The sequence below is a fragment of the Prionailurus bengalensis genome, chromosome C2 (assembly GCF_016509475.1).
Source record: "Prionailurus bengalensis isolate Pbe53 chromosome C2, Fcat_Pben_1.1_paternal_pri, whole genome shotgun sequence".
Lineage (NCBI taxonomy): Eukaryota > Metazoa > Chordata > Mammalia > Carnivora > Felidae > Prionailurus > Prionailurus bengalensis.
Genome location: NC_057350.1, coordinates 54597615 through 54613410, shown reverse-complemented (window position 1 = coordinate 54613410; position 15796 = coordinate 54597615). Strand labels below are relative to the sequence as shown.

The window sequence follows — 15796 nt, the reverse complement described above, 5'->3', positions numbered from 1 at the left end:
CATTTGATGTGATGTGTCTATAGTACAGGGAATGTCTCCTTTTTCTTTTATCCTCCATGATCCCTTGCCATTAGCAAACACTGAAGACTTATTTACTAAATTAATATTATTTTCTTTTAACACATGACAAAACAAGGCTAGCTGAGATGAAATAACAGAGGTTGTAGGTGTAGAATTTGTTCAGAGGTAAGCTCTTCCAGTTCCCAGCCCTCTGTTGTTTCCCTAATTCTTTGCCTCTCTAGAACGATTAAGCAAGTGCTAGGGGGCATGTAAGGGAAGAGAGTGAATGCGTGCATTAATACAGAAGCCCAGATGACCCAGGCAAACACCAGCTGAATCACTTTTTACTCTCCCAGAAGCAAGTTGTTATGTCATTTATCTTTGTCACAGCCTATCTTGCCTTGTACTCTACAATGTGAGGGTCACACACAACGTGCCGAACTAGAACTCTGGTTGTTCTTGTATCTCTGATGGTGAAGAAATACATACAGATTTCTAGTGCCCTTGCCAGAGTGATACTTTACCATATTATCTCAGCTATCCCATTTAAAACAAACTACTTCATATACAGTCTTACTCTGAGTAGGTATAGGACTATCATCCATGCTGCACCTGTCGCACATTGACATATTTTATTTTTTTTAAGTTTATTTATTTTGAAAGAGAGAGAGAGAGAGCACTCATGAGCAGAGAAGTGGCAGAAAGAGGGGGAGAAAGAGTCCCAAGCCGGCTTGAAGCTGTCAGCACAGAGCCCGATGCAGGACTTGAACTCAAGAACCATGAGATCATGACCTGAGCCAAAGTCGGATGCTTAAACGACTGAGCCACCCAGGCGCCCCACATTGACAGATTTTAAAAGTTATTTTGTATATACATCTTATCATAAATTAGTAAAGAAAGATCAAATAAAATGCATTGGGAAGTGAAAGAAGTTATAATGTATAATTACTACCAGGCGGGCACCAGACAGTACTGTCTTCTTATCCTCCTTCTCCCTTAGTTTCCTCTATACCCAACCTTAGCTTCTTTTTCCTCATTTGAAACTGAGTTGTTCTTAACTAACTGCCAGAACCCTCCTTTCAAGTTCTTAGCTGAGAATAATTTAAAGTAGCACACTTACCAAGAATATTTGTAGTTTAACAGCACAGGACTCTCTATTGACAGCAGATTTCATTTACTGAGTTAAGTGGTGAGGGAAACACTTTTTTGCAGCTATTCTGCATGATATTTAGAAAAATTACATCAGGATCGCAATAATCTATTGTATCTAAAAATGAAGCCCACCCTGGATATGTAGTATATGACTCATAAAAAAGAAGACGTTGTCATATAAGAATTTGTATAGCATAGTGTTGAGATTTTACTTGGTTCACACATGCCTCTTTAGTGGTTCCCTTTTCCTCTGTATCAAAACTACAAGACATGGTATTTGTCTCACTTCATGAAAATGTAAAAAATACCCAGTAGCATCCCTCTTTGTTTGATGGAGATAAAGCTGAAGTTGAAAGAAAAAAAAATACCATTTTTGCAATGAATATTTTCCTGGCAGTAACTTGTTCTTTCAGTGCCCTTTATTTTTATAATTCTAACTTTAGTAGCTTTGATAGTGGCTATCTTTTCCATTGCATGCTGTTTAAAATTTTGTTAGTGGAGTCTGTCTCTGGTATTACAGATCTTATCTACAAAGGCCACTAAGACAAGAGGACATAGAAAACTGATGTGGGGACTACCAAATGTGCTCTTTATTCCCTTGACTTCTTTATTCTTTCCTTCCAGTGATCTATAACACAGGCACTGGGTGAGTCCTCATGACTTGCCTGTGAGAAAACAAGAACACTGACAGAAAATGCATCACAATTGTCCAATGGGATGATATATCTTGCCTGAGACACGTAAAAACTTCATAGGCCGTAAGCCTACAGTGAACAAACTGCCAAGGAGTTCACAACCACTGCAAAGATGTGTCAATGCTTGGAACAACCAAGTTACATTTATTTTGTGCCAAACAAAGCAGAAAAGGACTCTATAGTCGAGTTACTTCCTCTTTTGAGAAACCAAAAAGACAATGAACGTAGTTGAAAACAGAGAGACAGAATGCCGTCAAACTTGCAATAGGCCCAGTGAAGGGACAATATCTCTGGGTTATGAGTTGTGGTTCCTCAGGAGGGATGGTTGGCTTAGAAAGAAGCCCCTGGATGAATTCCTGTAACTTGGTAGCTTTGAGGAAAAATCTCCACTTTCCTTCATGGACAAAAGTTAGCTTGATCCATGTACTAAAGTCTGGATAAATATAAATATTTGACTTTGGTTTTCTAAGGCTTCTTAATGCATTTTGGCCGTTACTTTTTTTCGGAGTTTTAGTTTTGGAGGAAATTGTTTTCTTCTCAAGATGATCAGTGGGCTCAGGACAACTGGGCACTTTTTCTGGTTCTGCTGAAGAGATTCTGTCGTGTGTAGAAGCCAATGTGTTCTTCAAAGTTTCTGGTTGTATGAGTTTGTGAAGTTGTTCTACGATCTCTTTACTCAGAAGTTCTCCTTCCAGAACTTCTAAACAATGTATGCTGGAGCAACAATTCTGGCTTTCCAGTTCTGTTACCTTCTTCTTTAAAGCATCAATGTGTTTCTTCGTAGAGAAGATATCTTTAGTTACTGTACATTGTTTGTCTTCATTAACATTCATTCTGGTTTCCAGTATCTCCATCTGCTTCTGATAAAAGTCAGTATTTTCCTGCATTTTGGATATCACACTGAGAATGTCAGTCATTTGACTGAGGAGTTCAATTTGGGCAGTTTTAATATCTTGGAGCATTACTATAAGATTCATTTCTTCATCAGTACTCATGTCATCTTGATCACAATCATAGGAAGTCATAGTTGGATGTCTAGTTGAATCTGGGTGGTTCTTACATTTATGGTAAACATTTTTAAGAGCTTGTCGGATCTTGGAGAGATTTGAAGTCCACATCTGCCCAGCAGCAGCTTTTACCCTTTTGGTTTAAAGTTTGTACATCTTTAATAATAAAACCAGAGTAGGAAACCTGACCACAGTCAAAAGAAGCAGTATCAGAATGAAATGGCCTTTTTCTTACTATTTTTTGGATGTCCAACTATTTGTTGTACTATTTGTTTCCTCGTAACATCATAGAAAGCCCTATGGAGAACAGCAGGGGCAATAGTAGGCACTCTTAGGTTGTTAGCTTCTTATGGGGCTATCCAACTGGAGAGCTCTGTGAAGTAATGGTCAACTGCATGGAATCTTTCATTTGGTAATCATTGACCTGGTGCTGATGTCACAATGGTTACTGGCTTAGAATACATTTAACCATAGGGCAGTGATTCTCAAAAGTTTTGGTCACAGGACACTTTACACTTGCAAGAATTGAGGAATGCCTTTTTTTATGTAGCTTATGTCAAATGATATTCCATCTTAGAAATTAAAACTAAGGAAGACTTAAGATGTCAACTTATTAAAATAAAAAAGCAGTTAAACTCATTAAATCTTAAAAGAAATGACACATTTTAATGAAAAATAATTATATTTTCCAAAAGAAAAGAAGTGGATGTCATTATTTACATATTTGCAAATGTTTTAAATTCCTGGGTTAATGGAAGACACCTAGATTCTCATAACTGCTTCTGCATTATTTCTGCTGTGATATGTTGTTTTGGTTGAAGGATATGAAAGGATATGAAAATATGTCCTCACAGAGATATGTAAGTGGAAAAGAGAAAGTATTTTTTTTAACATTTATTCATTTTTGAGAGACCGAGAGCGAGTGGGGAAGGAGCAGAGAGAGAGGGAGACACAGAATCCGAAGCAGGCTCCATGCTCCTAGCTGTCAGCACAGAGCCCAATGTGGGTTAGAACTCAGTGACCATGAGATCCTGACCTGAGCTGAAGTTGGATGCTTAACTGACTAAGCCACCCAGGTGCCCCAAAGAGAAAGTATTTTAATAGCCTTTTCAAATAATTGAAGATTTTATTCGTTGCTACTCTGCCAAAATTTGATAAATGATAGTTGTTTAGAAGTTAGTTGCCATGTGTATGGCAATACTGGTACATTAAAATTCATTGGCCTGTCTTCCATTGTGAATGTATGTGTACATTGTTATGCATTGTTATTTGGAAAATAATGACTTACTGAATTATGCAGATCTTCCAAATGGTAACTAATTTTGTTATATAATATCAAAACATCATATTCATTAATATTATCACCAATATCACCAGCAACGTCTTTAAGTATTGGGAAGAGGCCAAGCTCATAGTGGCAGTTAAGACTTTCCAAAATTCTAATACTAGCTTGAAAAGCTTGAAATTTATTAAACTTATTGATTGTTTTTCCTGAAGTCATAGGCTCCCTACATCTTCCCCTGCCTTTTTTTTTTTTTTTTTTTGCAAAAATTCTTGCCAAATACCCAAATATGAATACTATAGTTTGCTGTCAGGTTTTCTTTCAAGTAAAAATGATGTTCCATGAAAAAAACAAACAAAAACAGCTAGTTCAGTTTGTAACTCAAATCAGTACTTTTCTTGGAGACAACTATTTTTTTAAGTTTATTTTTGATTTTGAGAGAGAGAGAGAGAGAGAGAGAGAGAGAGAGCCAGCACAAGTGGGGGAGAGAAAGAGGAAAGGAGAAACAGAATCCAAAGCAGGCACCACACCATTAGCGAAGAGCCTGATGTGGGTCTTGAACTCACGAACTGTGAGAGTATGATCTAAGCAAAGATCATGAGTCAGATACTTCACCACCTGCCCTACCCAGGCACCCCTGGAGACAGCTATTATACATTGGTAAGCAGCAGAAGTGCTTTATGTGTACTTCCCATTACATCACACCATCACATATGATACTAAAAAAATATACTGAAGGGTTGAGATTTAATAAAATTAAATTTTTTACTGCTTCATCAAGGACATTCTAGAGTTACACGGACTTTTTCTTGTATTCTTTGATTGAGTGGAGGTAAAAAATACAGTCACTACTGGCACAGTTTAGGACTGCTGCTTTGGTTTGTGCTAAGGCATTGACAGTTTTACACACCATTGCTTTTGCAATGTGATTTGCAAAATGCAAATGTCAACACAATGAAAAAGGCAAAAGTGTTTTAATATTACTTTCGAAATATTTTTGCATGGTCAGTCCTATGTATGGCTCACTTTGAGAACTCCTTAGAATTTTAAAATAACATTATACACTACTCTTTATAGATTTTCTAAATAATGGTTCTTGAAATCCAAACCTTTTGAAAGAGTAAATATTTTGTATATTTTATATATTGAGGTAAAAACTTCATTTTATTCTTTGGTCACATAGGAATAATGTTCTGGAATTAAAATGACGTGACAACCATTTTCCTATGGTACAGTCCCACTCTACTAAAGAGGATATTCCTTCTTGGATCAGTCTCAGTTCTAACCCTCTTAATAAATCCCTCTTTCTCCTATCTATGCCTAATTGCAAGTCCAGCTTTGACCTAGATTTTGTTGTAAACTCTGAATTCAGGCAAAAGTAATTTAGGAATTTTGGCCGTCATGTGGTATCTGGGATATTGCTTTACATCTTATCTTTGAATCCCTGTTTAGTAACCTTACTAAAACTTCTAGAAACCTTTCCAAACTCTTGCTGAGGAAAAATGTTCTCCTGGAAGCAGACTGTCACAGAAATGGTATTTGGAGCCCAAAAAGGTAGGATTCAAAGCTGTCCTATTTACCTTGGCCAAGGCCATTCTATCCATCAAGCTCTACAGACACCTTCCTTGCTTAGTGCCTATGAAGTTTTCAAAAGGCCAATGAAAATATTTGAGAGTGGAAAGAAAAAAAAAACAACCAAAAACCTGGGCTCAGAATACTAAAAGAAAGCTTCAAGATTGAAACAAAGAATGTTTAATTAAATATCTCCAGAGTATACTGTTATATCATCCTCACTGTTAAATTTAGTATTAAAATTTCATTACATTTGGAGGAAATTTGTAGATTACATATTGTTACTTTACAATAATTCCCAATTAAATTCAGAAGGATTGCTTGTAGCAAATACTCCCTCTAGGTTAATAACAGCCAAGTCTTATTGGGTGCATACCAGACACTGTTTTATATATTAGTTTATTTAACTGAAGTTCAGAGAAATCAAGTAATTTTCCTTTCTGTTAAAAAATGGGTAACATCAAATTTTAAATCCTTACATTTTAGTTCTAGAGTCTAGAACCTCTGCCACCACATAATCATGATAAACATATGTATTTGTAACTCAGAAAGAGATGGACATTTCCTTTTTTTAGAAAAATTGCACTACATACTTATAGAAGACATTTTGATTAAATTTTTATTTGTTTAGCAGTATGAAAACACTAAAGATTTAGTTGGTATTGTATTATCAAAGCTACTTGAAGCAGAAATTTGTAAAGGCTTTAGAAATTGAACTATCTCTTTAAAAATTTTTTTAATGTTTATTTTTGAGAGACAGAGTGGGGGAGGGGCAGAGAGAGAGGGAGACACAGAATCTGAAGCAGGCTTCAGTCTCTGAGCTGGTCAGCACAGAGCCCCACGTGGGGCTCAAACCCACGAAACGCAGGATCGTGACCTGGGCCAAAGGCAGACACTCACCTGACTGAGCCACCCAGGCGCCCCAGAAATTGAACTATCTCTAATTTAAGTAAGTAAAAAATGAACATTTACAGGTTTTTCTTGACTTATTGTAATAATAGTCTAACAATTATAATAAAGAACAATAGACTAAAATTTTCAACCAAAAATATTTATTATACCTACTGATTATTTTTATAAAAAAATTCGTAGATTTGATACAAACAGAAATCTATTTGAGGTTCTAATTACTTACTTATTAATATTAATGAAAGGAGCCTCCAGCCAATTGGGTCTTACTGAGCAGTGAAAAGCTATAGTGGAGAGGACATAAGCCTATTGATTTGGGTGAAGTTGTGAGAGCAGTCAGAAAGTGAATGAAAATGGGAAATGAGCTGACTCCTTTTCTCTGGTTCCTTCCAGAGATATGGAGACATTTAGGAATAAAATAAGTCTGGTAGACTGGAGCCAAGTGGTGGACACCTACAAAGGAAAAATGTCATCCAGGGGACTGGCTTTTGCTGGAGTGGTATTTGGGACCAGAAAGGTTAGAGGTCAAGTCTGTCCTATTTACTAGACCTGTACTCTTAGTTAAGTTACCAGCCTGTCACAAGCATACACAATGGGATAGTAACAGCACCTATTTCATAGACTGGTTTTGAGAATTAAAGTGCTCAATGTTTGTAAATCCTTTTCCTTCCCCTCTCTAACCACCTCCTTTTCACTCTTCTTTTTTCAAATGACAGTAGGAAATGGTTAAGAGTTTTAAGCTTTGGCTCTGCTCTCTCTCTCAATCTCTTCCTCTACCTTTCATTCGCTCATTAAATCAAGAGGCCACTCCACCATCTGTATGACCAAGCATGTGCTATTCACCATTAAGTATACCATGCAGATAAAGCATGTGGATTAGAAGGATACCAGAATGCAGCAAACTAGACCAGACAAACCAGCATTCTGTCTCCTAGTATAGCTCAGACAACCAGCTACAGTGTCAGGCAGACTGGCATTGGATAACCATTGGAGAGATGATTCTAATAATAGATGGTATTATTAATATTTAAAATTCTGGTGTTTTTGAATAAGTAAGCTATAAATTAATTATGGTAGAGTCAAGATTATCTGAGTCTATATAATATAAATATAATATAAAATTACCTTAATTGACATGTTTTTAATATGCTTTCTTAAGTAGGAAAAATGGGGTAGAATTCTAGCTTTCTGCCAACAATTAGACATAATTTGTAACCTTTATGTTTCACCTATAGTCACATACCCTTATTCATGTACCTTTAGAGATGGTGATAATAAAAAATATATATAAATAAAATACCTTCCCCACAAAATTTGAGGGCAAAGTATATAGGAATTTGAGCCTTTCCACCTGCATATCACCTGTCATGTGCCAAGTAAGATGACAGATTGATGGAACAGAAACCAAGAAGGTCTTTCAAATGTGAACAGAGTGGCTGACCCAAGAGGATAAGAATGGGTTCATTAGAGAGCTCAAATCTGGCGCTACACAAGTTGTTATGAAGGACCCCAAAGTGAAGTCATCTTCTTATTCTACTTCTCTTTCCTTTCTAGCCATTGGGAATGGAAGAGAATGAAATTGGCATTAAAGCCATTGCACTTAAGCAAGGCAGGGATGGAGAGGAAAGCAAAGACATAGTGTTTATAAGGCAGGCAGAATCTTGAGGCAGTGATGCCAGACTGTCAGCTGAAGAAGTAAGGAAGCTCAATGACATTGGTAGGACAACCTGGAGCAAGAGGGCCACTTCCACTCTGTGGTGTCAGTAAATGTTCACGATGATACTCTAGAAGCTAGAGTAGGAAACTAGCTGCCAAAAGAATAAGATGAATACCTCTGAAGAAATAATAGAATGATAATTTCCCTTAAATAATATTTGGTAATAATAATTTACTTTCTCATTACAACTGAAGTTGTGTGGTTTCTTTCTAGAATGTCCTCCATCTATTTATCATCCAGGCAAACTTCTGCTGATCCTTTAGGGGACATCCAGGGAATACTTTCCTTGTCTTACCGACTCTGATTCTCCCTGTCATCTTACCTCTCTTACCTTCATCTTACCCTCTCCCTCTGGCATGTTCTGGGTCCCCAACCTAGCAGAAGTTGACATATTGTATTGTTACTGTTGGTGTGCCCCTCTCTCCCCCAGACCATGAGCTCCTTGAGGAGAGAGACTTACTTTTTAAACTCTGTATCCTCGGTGTCACAAAGCCTAACATGTGTTTGGTGCTCAGTAGATCTTTATTCAGTGAATGAGTGAATGTACGTGTCAAGGTACACTGTCAAGGTCCATTAGGTCACTCCCAAGCCTATTTCTACTGGGGGCTACAGAACACATTGCTTGTCTCATAAAGGGGATCTATGATAACTTTTCTCAGTTCCTGAAGGATCACTTTAGCAATTTTGGGACAGGGATTTAATAGTTGCTTCCTCAAAGACCTGAAGGAGTTAAATGGCAGGATAGGTAAATTGAGATCAGATAGATGGAAATGATTATGAACATGGAAACCGCTATGGCATGAATAAGAGAGAGAGCCCCATAATGATGGTAATAGGACAGCTGTTAATGACACTGATCCTACAGGTGACTAAGGTACCCAGCATACTTCCCCCCTCTACTACATATTATTTCTTTCAGGCCTCTGGGGTACCACAGGTAATCAGTGTATTCTCCAAGCTCCTGTGAAAATGCCTACAAATGCATTTGTCATCGACTTGGGTACTTAGGCACTTATCTCTATATTCATGTCATCTTATACTCTGAACTCCAAATTTACAATGAACTCTCTCTAGCTTATCTAACATACCCTTCACCATTTAGTTCCAGAACCCTGGGGGCACATTAGTATTTTATGTAATCTCTCCTCCCTGTCATCTTCCTCCAGTTCTTTCTGTTATGCTTGGCTCTCCCTGATAATATATTACATAAGGTTGCACTGAGTCTGTAATTCTCAACTTCACCTTTTGGTTTCACTTCTCCGATATTACCTTTAAACCTCTGCTCTCTGTATGCTTATGACTGACACTCTTTTTACTGTGCTTTGTAAGTCCTGATGTGCACAATTGATGTAGCCATAAAAATAAATGGCCGGAAAAAGGAAGAGAAAATGAAAGAGGAATGTTTTTGCTTAACCATTCACCTCCTTTCTTTAATGGAATTAGTGCATAAGTTCAGTGGGTTAGTCTATTTAAACACCTCTTTCACTGAACTTCTGTCATGTAGCAGATCTTTTTGGAACCCATGATGTGGTGAGGGCAGCTAAGGATTAACCTGCTATCTTATTCCTGAATTGCACTGTACTTCATTTAGGGAACACTGCAAATTAATATGGACTACCTAGTGATCACACAGGAAATGAGGATTTTAAAATGTAAACAAATCCAGAGGTCATAAAGTGTAAAAACTGAAGAAGGTTACTTTCTCCATTTCTAATTATGAATGCTGTGTATTTCACTGCATTGTCATATTTGGGTATGTTAATATGTTAGTCTAGCCTTAATTTTAAGATCTGTTTCAGTGTTTGGGTTTTTTACTGTAATGATGTTTTATAGTACTTTGGACTACAAAATCTAAGGGGCTATCTTCATTCTTAGTTTAAAGTTTTTAAGATTGTAATGTGAAAATTTTCACTGGCTTTCCTTAATAGTTTTCACCTTGCAAGACATCTATTATTATGGCATTTTATGTTTCTGAGGGAATTTGCACCAATTTCTGTGTGAAGTGAATGTGTATTTATCCCTTGGCTCTACTTTTCCTTCTGTCCTTCATCTGCTCTCTGTCCATCTTGGGCATATTCCTTCTCATTCTATTTCATCTGTGCAAGGAGAACAGCGACAGTCATGTGCTGATATGAAAGGAGTGCCATAAGGATTTACATGGAAGTGTTTGTTACATCCAAGTTTTTAATTTATGTAACACCTCTTATTTAAGAATTGTGAACTATTATTATTACTATTATTATACACTGTTTCTGCAGTATTTTTCTTCGGAAGTTTGATTTTAGAATCATTTCCTCTGTCTTTAATTTTTTTTTTTAATTTTATTTATTTTTTAAAGAGAGAGAGACAGAGAGAGAGCACAAGTGGAGGAGGAACAGAAAGAGAGGGAGACACAGAGTCTCCCCTGAAGCAGGCTCCAGGTTCTGAGCCATCAGCACACAGCCCGATGAGGGGCTTTGAACTCACGAACTGTGAGATCATGACCTAGCCGAAATCAAGAATCAGATGTTTAGCTTAACAGACTGAGCCACCAGGGGCCCCATTTCCTCTCTTTTTAAAACTGTATGCATCTTTTCTCCTGGAAGGATTGGGATTACAACAATCTTATTTAACTTTCCAAATATATTATTTCTCCCTACACATTCTGATTACACACAAAATAGAAAATGCTCAAAAGACAATAAAAAAACGAAGTTTTTTTTTCCCCTCTTCTTCTCTACCTAGGTTTTTACAGCTGTGATCAAAGAGGTCAAGTGCTTATTCATTGTTTTAAATATTTATTGAAGCCCCCTCCCCAAATGTGTACAGCTGCTGCAGCTGATTCTGTTACACCAAAAGCCAACTAGAGCATAAAAGATATTTAGGAATGTTTAGCTGTAAGATTGAGAATTTGACTTTTTTGGTCCATCTTTTTCTGGAAATTTGGAGTGTTTTCCTGGTGGTCTTAATGCAATGTTAGGTATCAAATGACAGAAATGGAGAGTGACAAGGCAGTTCTGTTAGACACATATTTCAATAATTTTCAGCGTCATTTTTAGGCTACTGGTTATGATTCTCATGGTAACCAGTAAGAATTAATTACCACTAATTCTATTTAGGTGCATAAGTTTCTCCTTCATGGTCTAGTGTAAAATGATAGCAAGCTGGCATAAGCCCTCGGACAATTTACATATTACAATAGGTAAAAATCTTTATCATAACCTCCATTGGACTTAACATTTAAATTTTTTAATAGCACTTAAAAAAATACGTATTTCTGGAAATGACATGTTTATGTTATTAGAAATTAGAGCTGAAGTAAAACGGATGCCCAGGCTCATTGTAAGACTGAAAAGGTGACATAATTGCTTAACACCTAGCAAAACAGAGGAGCTTAACTTTTTTGGCTTCGGTATCCCTTTGGGAATTCCATGAAAGCTTTTCATGCTTCTTCCAGAAACAGCACACACACACACAATTTTGCATATAATTTTTGGTGATTCATAGATCTCTCTCCTCTCTGAAGGCACTTATGGAGACTATAAATTATAGGTTAATTATACCAGGTGAAATACTGACAGTCAAGAAGAAGGATCATTCAGGTTCCAGTATTTATTTATGGATGTTTTGCTTCTGAGAGGCCTGGGTCCTTTAGATGGTTTGGTTCAAGAACTTGGAATAGGTGGAGTGTAGAGAGTAAAGACAGTTGATTATCTGGAGATCAAAGGAAGGAGAGGTGTGTGCAATTCAGTGGCTTGGGGATGGTTCCAGTGAGGACCTTTAAGAATGAGTGAGATCTGGGTGGTTCAGTCGGTTAAGCCTCTGACTTTGGCTCGAGTCATGATCTCACAGTTTGTGAGTTCGAGCCCCGCATCAGGCTCTGTGCTGACAGCTCGGAGTCTGGAGCTTTCTTCAGATTCTGTGTCTCCCCCTCTCTCTACGCCTCCCATGCTCATGCTCTAGCTCTCTCTGTCTCTCAATAATAAATAAATGTTAAAAAAAATGAGTGAGATCTGCTCATGTGTGGAATTTAAGAAACAAAACAGATGAACATAGGGAAAGGGAAGCAAAAATAAGATAAAAACAGAGAGGGAGACAAACCATAAAGAGAATCTTAAATACAGATAACAAACTGAGGGTTGCTGGAGGGGTGTTGGGTGGTGGGCGGATGGACTAAATGGGTGATGGGCATTAAGGAGGGCACTTGTTGGGATGAACGCTGGCTGATGTATATAAGTGATGAATCACTAAATTCTACTCCTGAAACCAATATTACACTATATGTTAACTAACTTGGATTTAAATTTAAAAAATAAAGGGGCACCTGGGTGGCTCAGTTGGTTGAATGTCTGACTTCGGCTCAGGTCACGATCTCTCGGTTTGCGGGTTCAAGCCCTGCATCGGGCTCTGTGCTAACAGCTCGGAGCCTGGAGCCTGCTTTGGATTCTGTGTCTCCCTCTCTCTCTGCCCCTGCCATGCTCATGCTGCCTCTCTCTTTGTCAAAAATAAACATTAAAAAATAAAAATAAAAAAGAAAGAAAGAAAAAAGAAAAAGGAAAAAAGAATGAGTGAGATCTGGATAGATGAAAGTAAGAAGGGTCCTGTATGCACCATGACGTGAGGGGCTGTATGTACTTTGTTCTTCATTGTGCCACACACACACACACACACACACACACACACACACACTGTGTATGTATATATATTGTGTATATGTATAAGCTTTCTATAAATATAAATATATCTATATAGATACAGTGCTTTGCACCTCATTTCAAGTGAAGAGCTTCAGTTAAAGCAGTGGCATCAACCCAGGGCTGGAGTTCCACTTTGCTTTTGATGCAAAGTGACAGGGGGAAACAGTAGCTGCCTAGCTGCCGGTCCAGGTATCTCTAGTGATCAGTGAGGAGCATTGCAAGTACTTTAGGAGTTACTGGGAGGCCAAAACTGCACATTTAAATACTTAATTTGATAGGTCAGGAACTAAGAAACAACAGAAGTGATCTATCCAGTATTTCATGATGAAATTCTGATAGGCCTTACGACTAGCCCTGGGGAGTGGGGATTCCAAACTGCAGAATCGGACTCCTACAACCACGGCCCCCACAGCGATGGCTCACGGTGCCCCCTCCGGTTTGCAGTCCTCACCGAAGGACTGCGACTGCGCTTAATTCCCCACAGCGGGAGGAGAGAAGGAAAGCCTTTGTGGGACAACTAAGTCATTTTCAATTTTGACTTCTCCCCTCTCCTCTTTCGGTACCATTTTCAAAGGAGGTGTTACTGTCAAACAACGAAGCTGCTTCATCCTCACCCCCGCGCTTTTCTGGCCTCCTCCCTCCTCTTCCTACCTGAACGTGTGGGCTCCCCACCTGCAGAGTCATTGCTGCAGCGGAGTGAGTCAGCTTGTGGCTTTCCTTTGTTCCCAGATGTAATTTAACCATTAGCTATTAGTTCATTAAATCCCAAGCTACTGGTGAGCATTTTCTTTTTTCTGTCTACCTAATTTTGCATATCTATGCATATATTTGTCTGTCTTATACATCTAATGCAAGTGACAAGTGTTCCCCTCTTAAAACGTCGACTTTACCCACGGCAGGACTCTGTCATTTCATTTTTCATTCCTACTGATTGTTATGAATAAAATGATCACACAGTGAAGTGCCTGAAGCACAACACGTTCCAAATGAAGAGCTTGGACCATATCACAGCCCAGTCACATAGCATGTATCGTGTGTGTGTGTGTGTGTGTGTGTGTGTGTGTGTGTGTGTGGATACCTCCTTTCTCAGACTTCCTGGTTCCACCAGGAGGGGCAATAATCAAATAATCAGCATGTTACTCCTGTCTTCTTGCCATCCCCTCAGAGGAGGCTTTGCTCATCAACATCCTCTTTTCCTTTGTCTTTGGGGTTTGCCTGCTTGCTGAGAGCTCTTCATTCTGTTCTCCGTGCCATGAGCGGAGGAGCCCAACCATGGCAGATTCTGCTCCCCTTTGCCCCTCCCCACCCATATCAGGGAGTGGGGGTGGGGCAGAAGCCGCGAGAATCAATCCAATTCTGATACTGGCTTTTAGGAAGACTATATTCGCCACACATTTATGCCACATCCATCATAAGGGTAATATTTTTATGTCTTATTTGCTGTGCTCTCCTGCCTATTTCAATTGTGGAAATTGGGAGAGGAAAAACAGCATAATTTATTCACCTTCTCATACACCCAATGAAATAGGCTCATTTTTAGTCATTACAAATTTGGATGACATTACTGAGCTTACTGTTTTTGGAGAAGCCCAGGGTAAAGCCTATTTAGAATGGATTGTATTTGATGAGAAGTCTATGCATTTGAAATTTTGATTTTAGGTACAGGATTTGTAATTTAGATATGACTGGACATTTTTGTTTGTTTGTTTCTTCCTTCCATTGCAAACCTGAGAAAAAACATATTGACCCAATTTTTTAATAGAGCTTTGTGAAGAGTAACCTGAAATTGTCAGGTGTAGGTGTTTCAAACAGTTTCATGAAGTTTTCTATGCCCCCTGTTTCCTTATTTCTGATATAGGAATGGTAGTACTTCACAGAGTTGTTGAGGGGAATACATTAAATGAGAAAATATGTATGAGAAACAATTGAGTACCTGGCCCATCATAAGCATTCGATAAATGTTTAATAATCACCTGTGGTGTGCCAGGCGCTGTGTCATAGAAAGGGTATTCTTTATGAATCAGTGAACTCAGTAACCCAGCATTTTGCTGTTCAAGACAGAGCTATTTAAAAAGAAGGAAAAAAAAGTCAGTCTGTTACGGGTGATCTCATCTTTTCCCTTTCTATCCTCTAAATTTCTCTTTTCATTTTTATTTTTTTAAAGCTTATTTATTTTGAGAGAGAAAGTGCAGGCAGGGGGAGGGGCAGAGAAAGAGAGTGAGAGAGAGAGAATCCCAAGCAGGCTTGCACTGTCAGCACCGAGCCTTACTCAGGGCTAGAACCCATGAACTGTGAGATCATGACCTGAGCAGAAGTCTGACGCTTAACTGCCTGAGCCCCCCGGTGCCCCTGAAATTTCCTTTTAAAATTGTTAATATTGCTTTAAGAAAGAGGGAAAGCCAGAAGTCTGCTGCTAGTTTGTTCTCTTGTTGGCATCTCCTCCTGTGAAATCAACTGACCCCAGGACAGAGGGCAGAGGCTGGGGGGGCTGGAAGGTGGCTCATGCTGCCAGACTAGTCTAAACTGAGTTTGAGGTACAAAAGGAGAGAGAGGGAAATGTTTCAAGACAGCCTCAAAATTTTCTTTCCTCTCTGTCCGGAAGGTGAAACAAACGTCACCAAATTTCTTTTAGTTTCTTTGCTGTTCCTATGGAATGGCCAAACTTCCTTTCTATAAGTGCTCATGAACCATAGGTTTTGGAAGTAGAGGGTAGGGATTGAAGTTCGAACCCTGACTCTTGTTATGTCTCCTGCTTTGCAATGGCTCCGTCGGATTGGTTCTTCCTC

At 38.5% G+C, this 15796-nt stretch overlaps 1 protein-coding gene across 1 annotated transcript; it reads right to left on the bottom strand.

The window, feature by feature from the left end:
• Positions 1 to 1552: 1552 nt before the first annotated feature.
• Positions 1553 to 3250, bottom strand: CCDC54 (coiled-coil domain containing 54). The gene is given in 1 exon segment (XM_043594056.1): positions 1553 to 3250. A coding segment is annotated over 1 exon segment (987 nt). The 5' UTR covers positions 3011 to 3250; the 3' UTR covers positions 1553 to 2023.
• Between the last annotated feature and the right edge of the window lie 12546 nt (positions 3251 to 15796).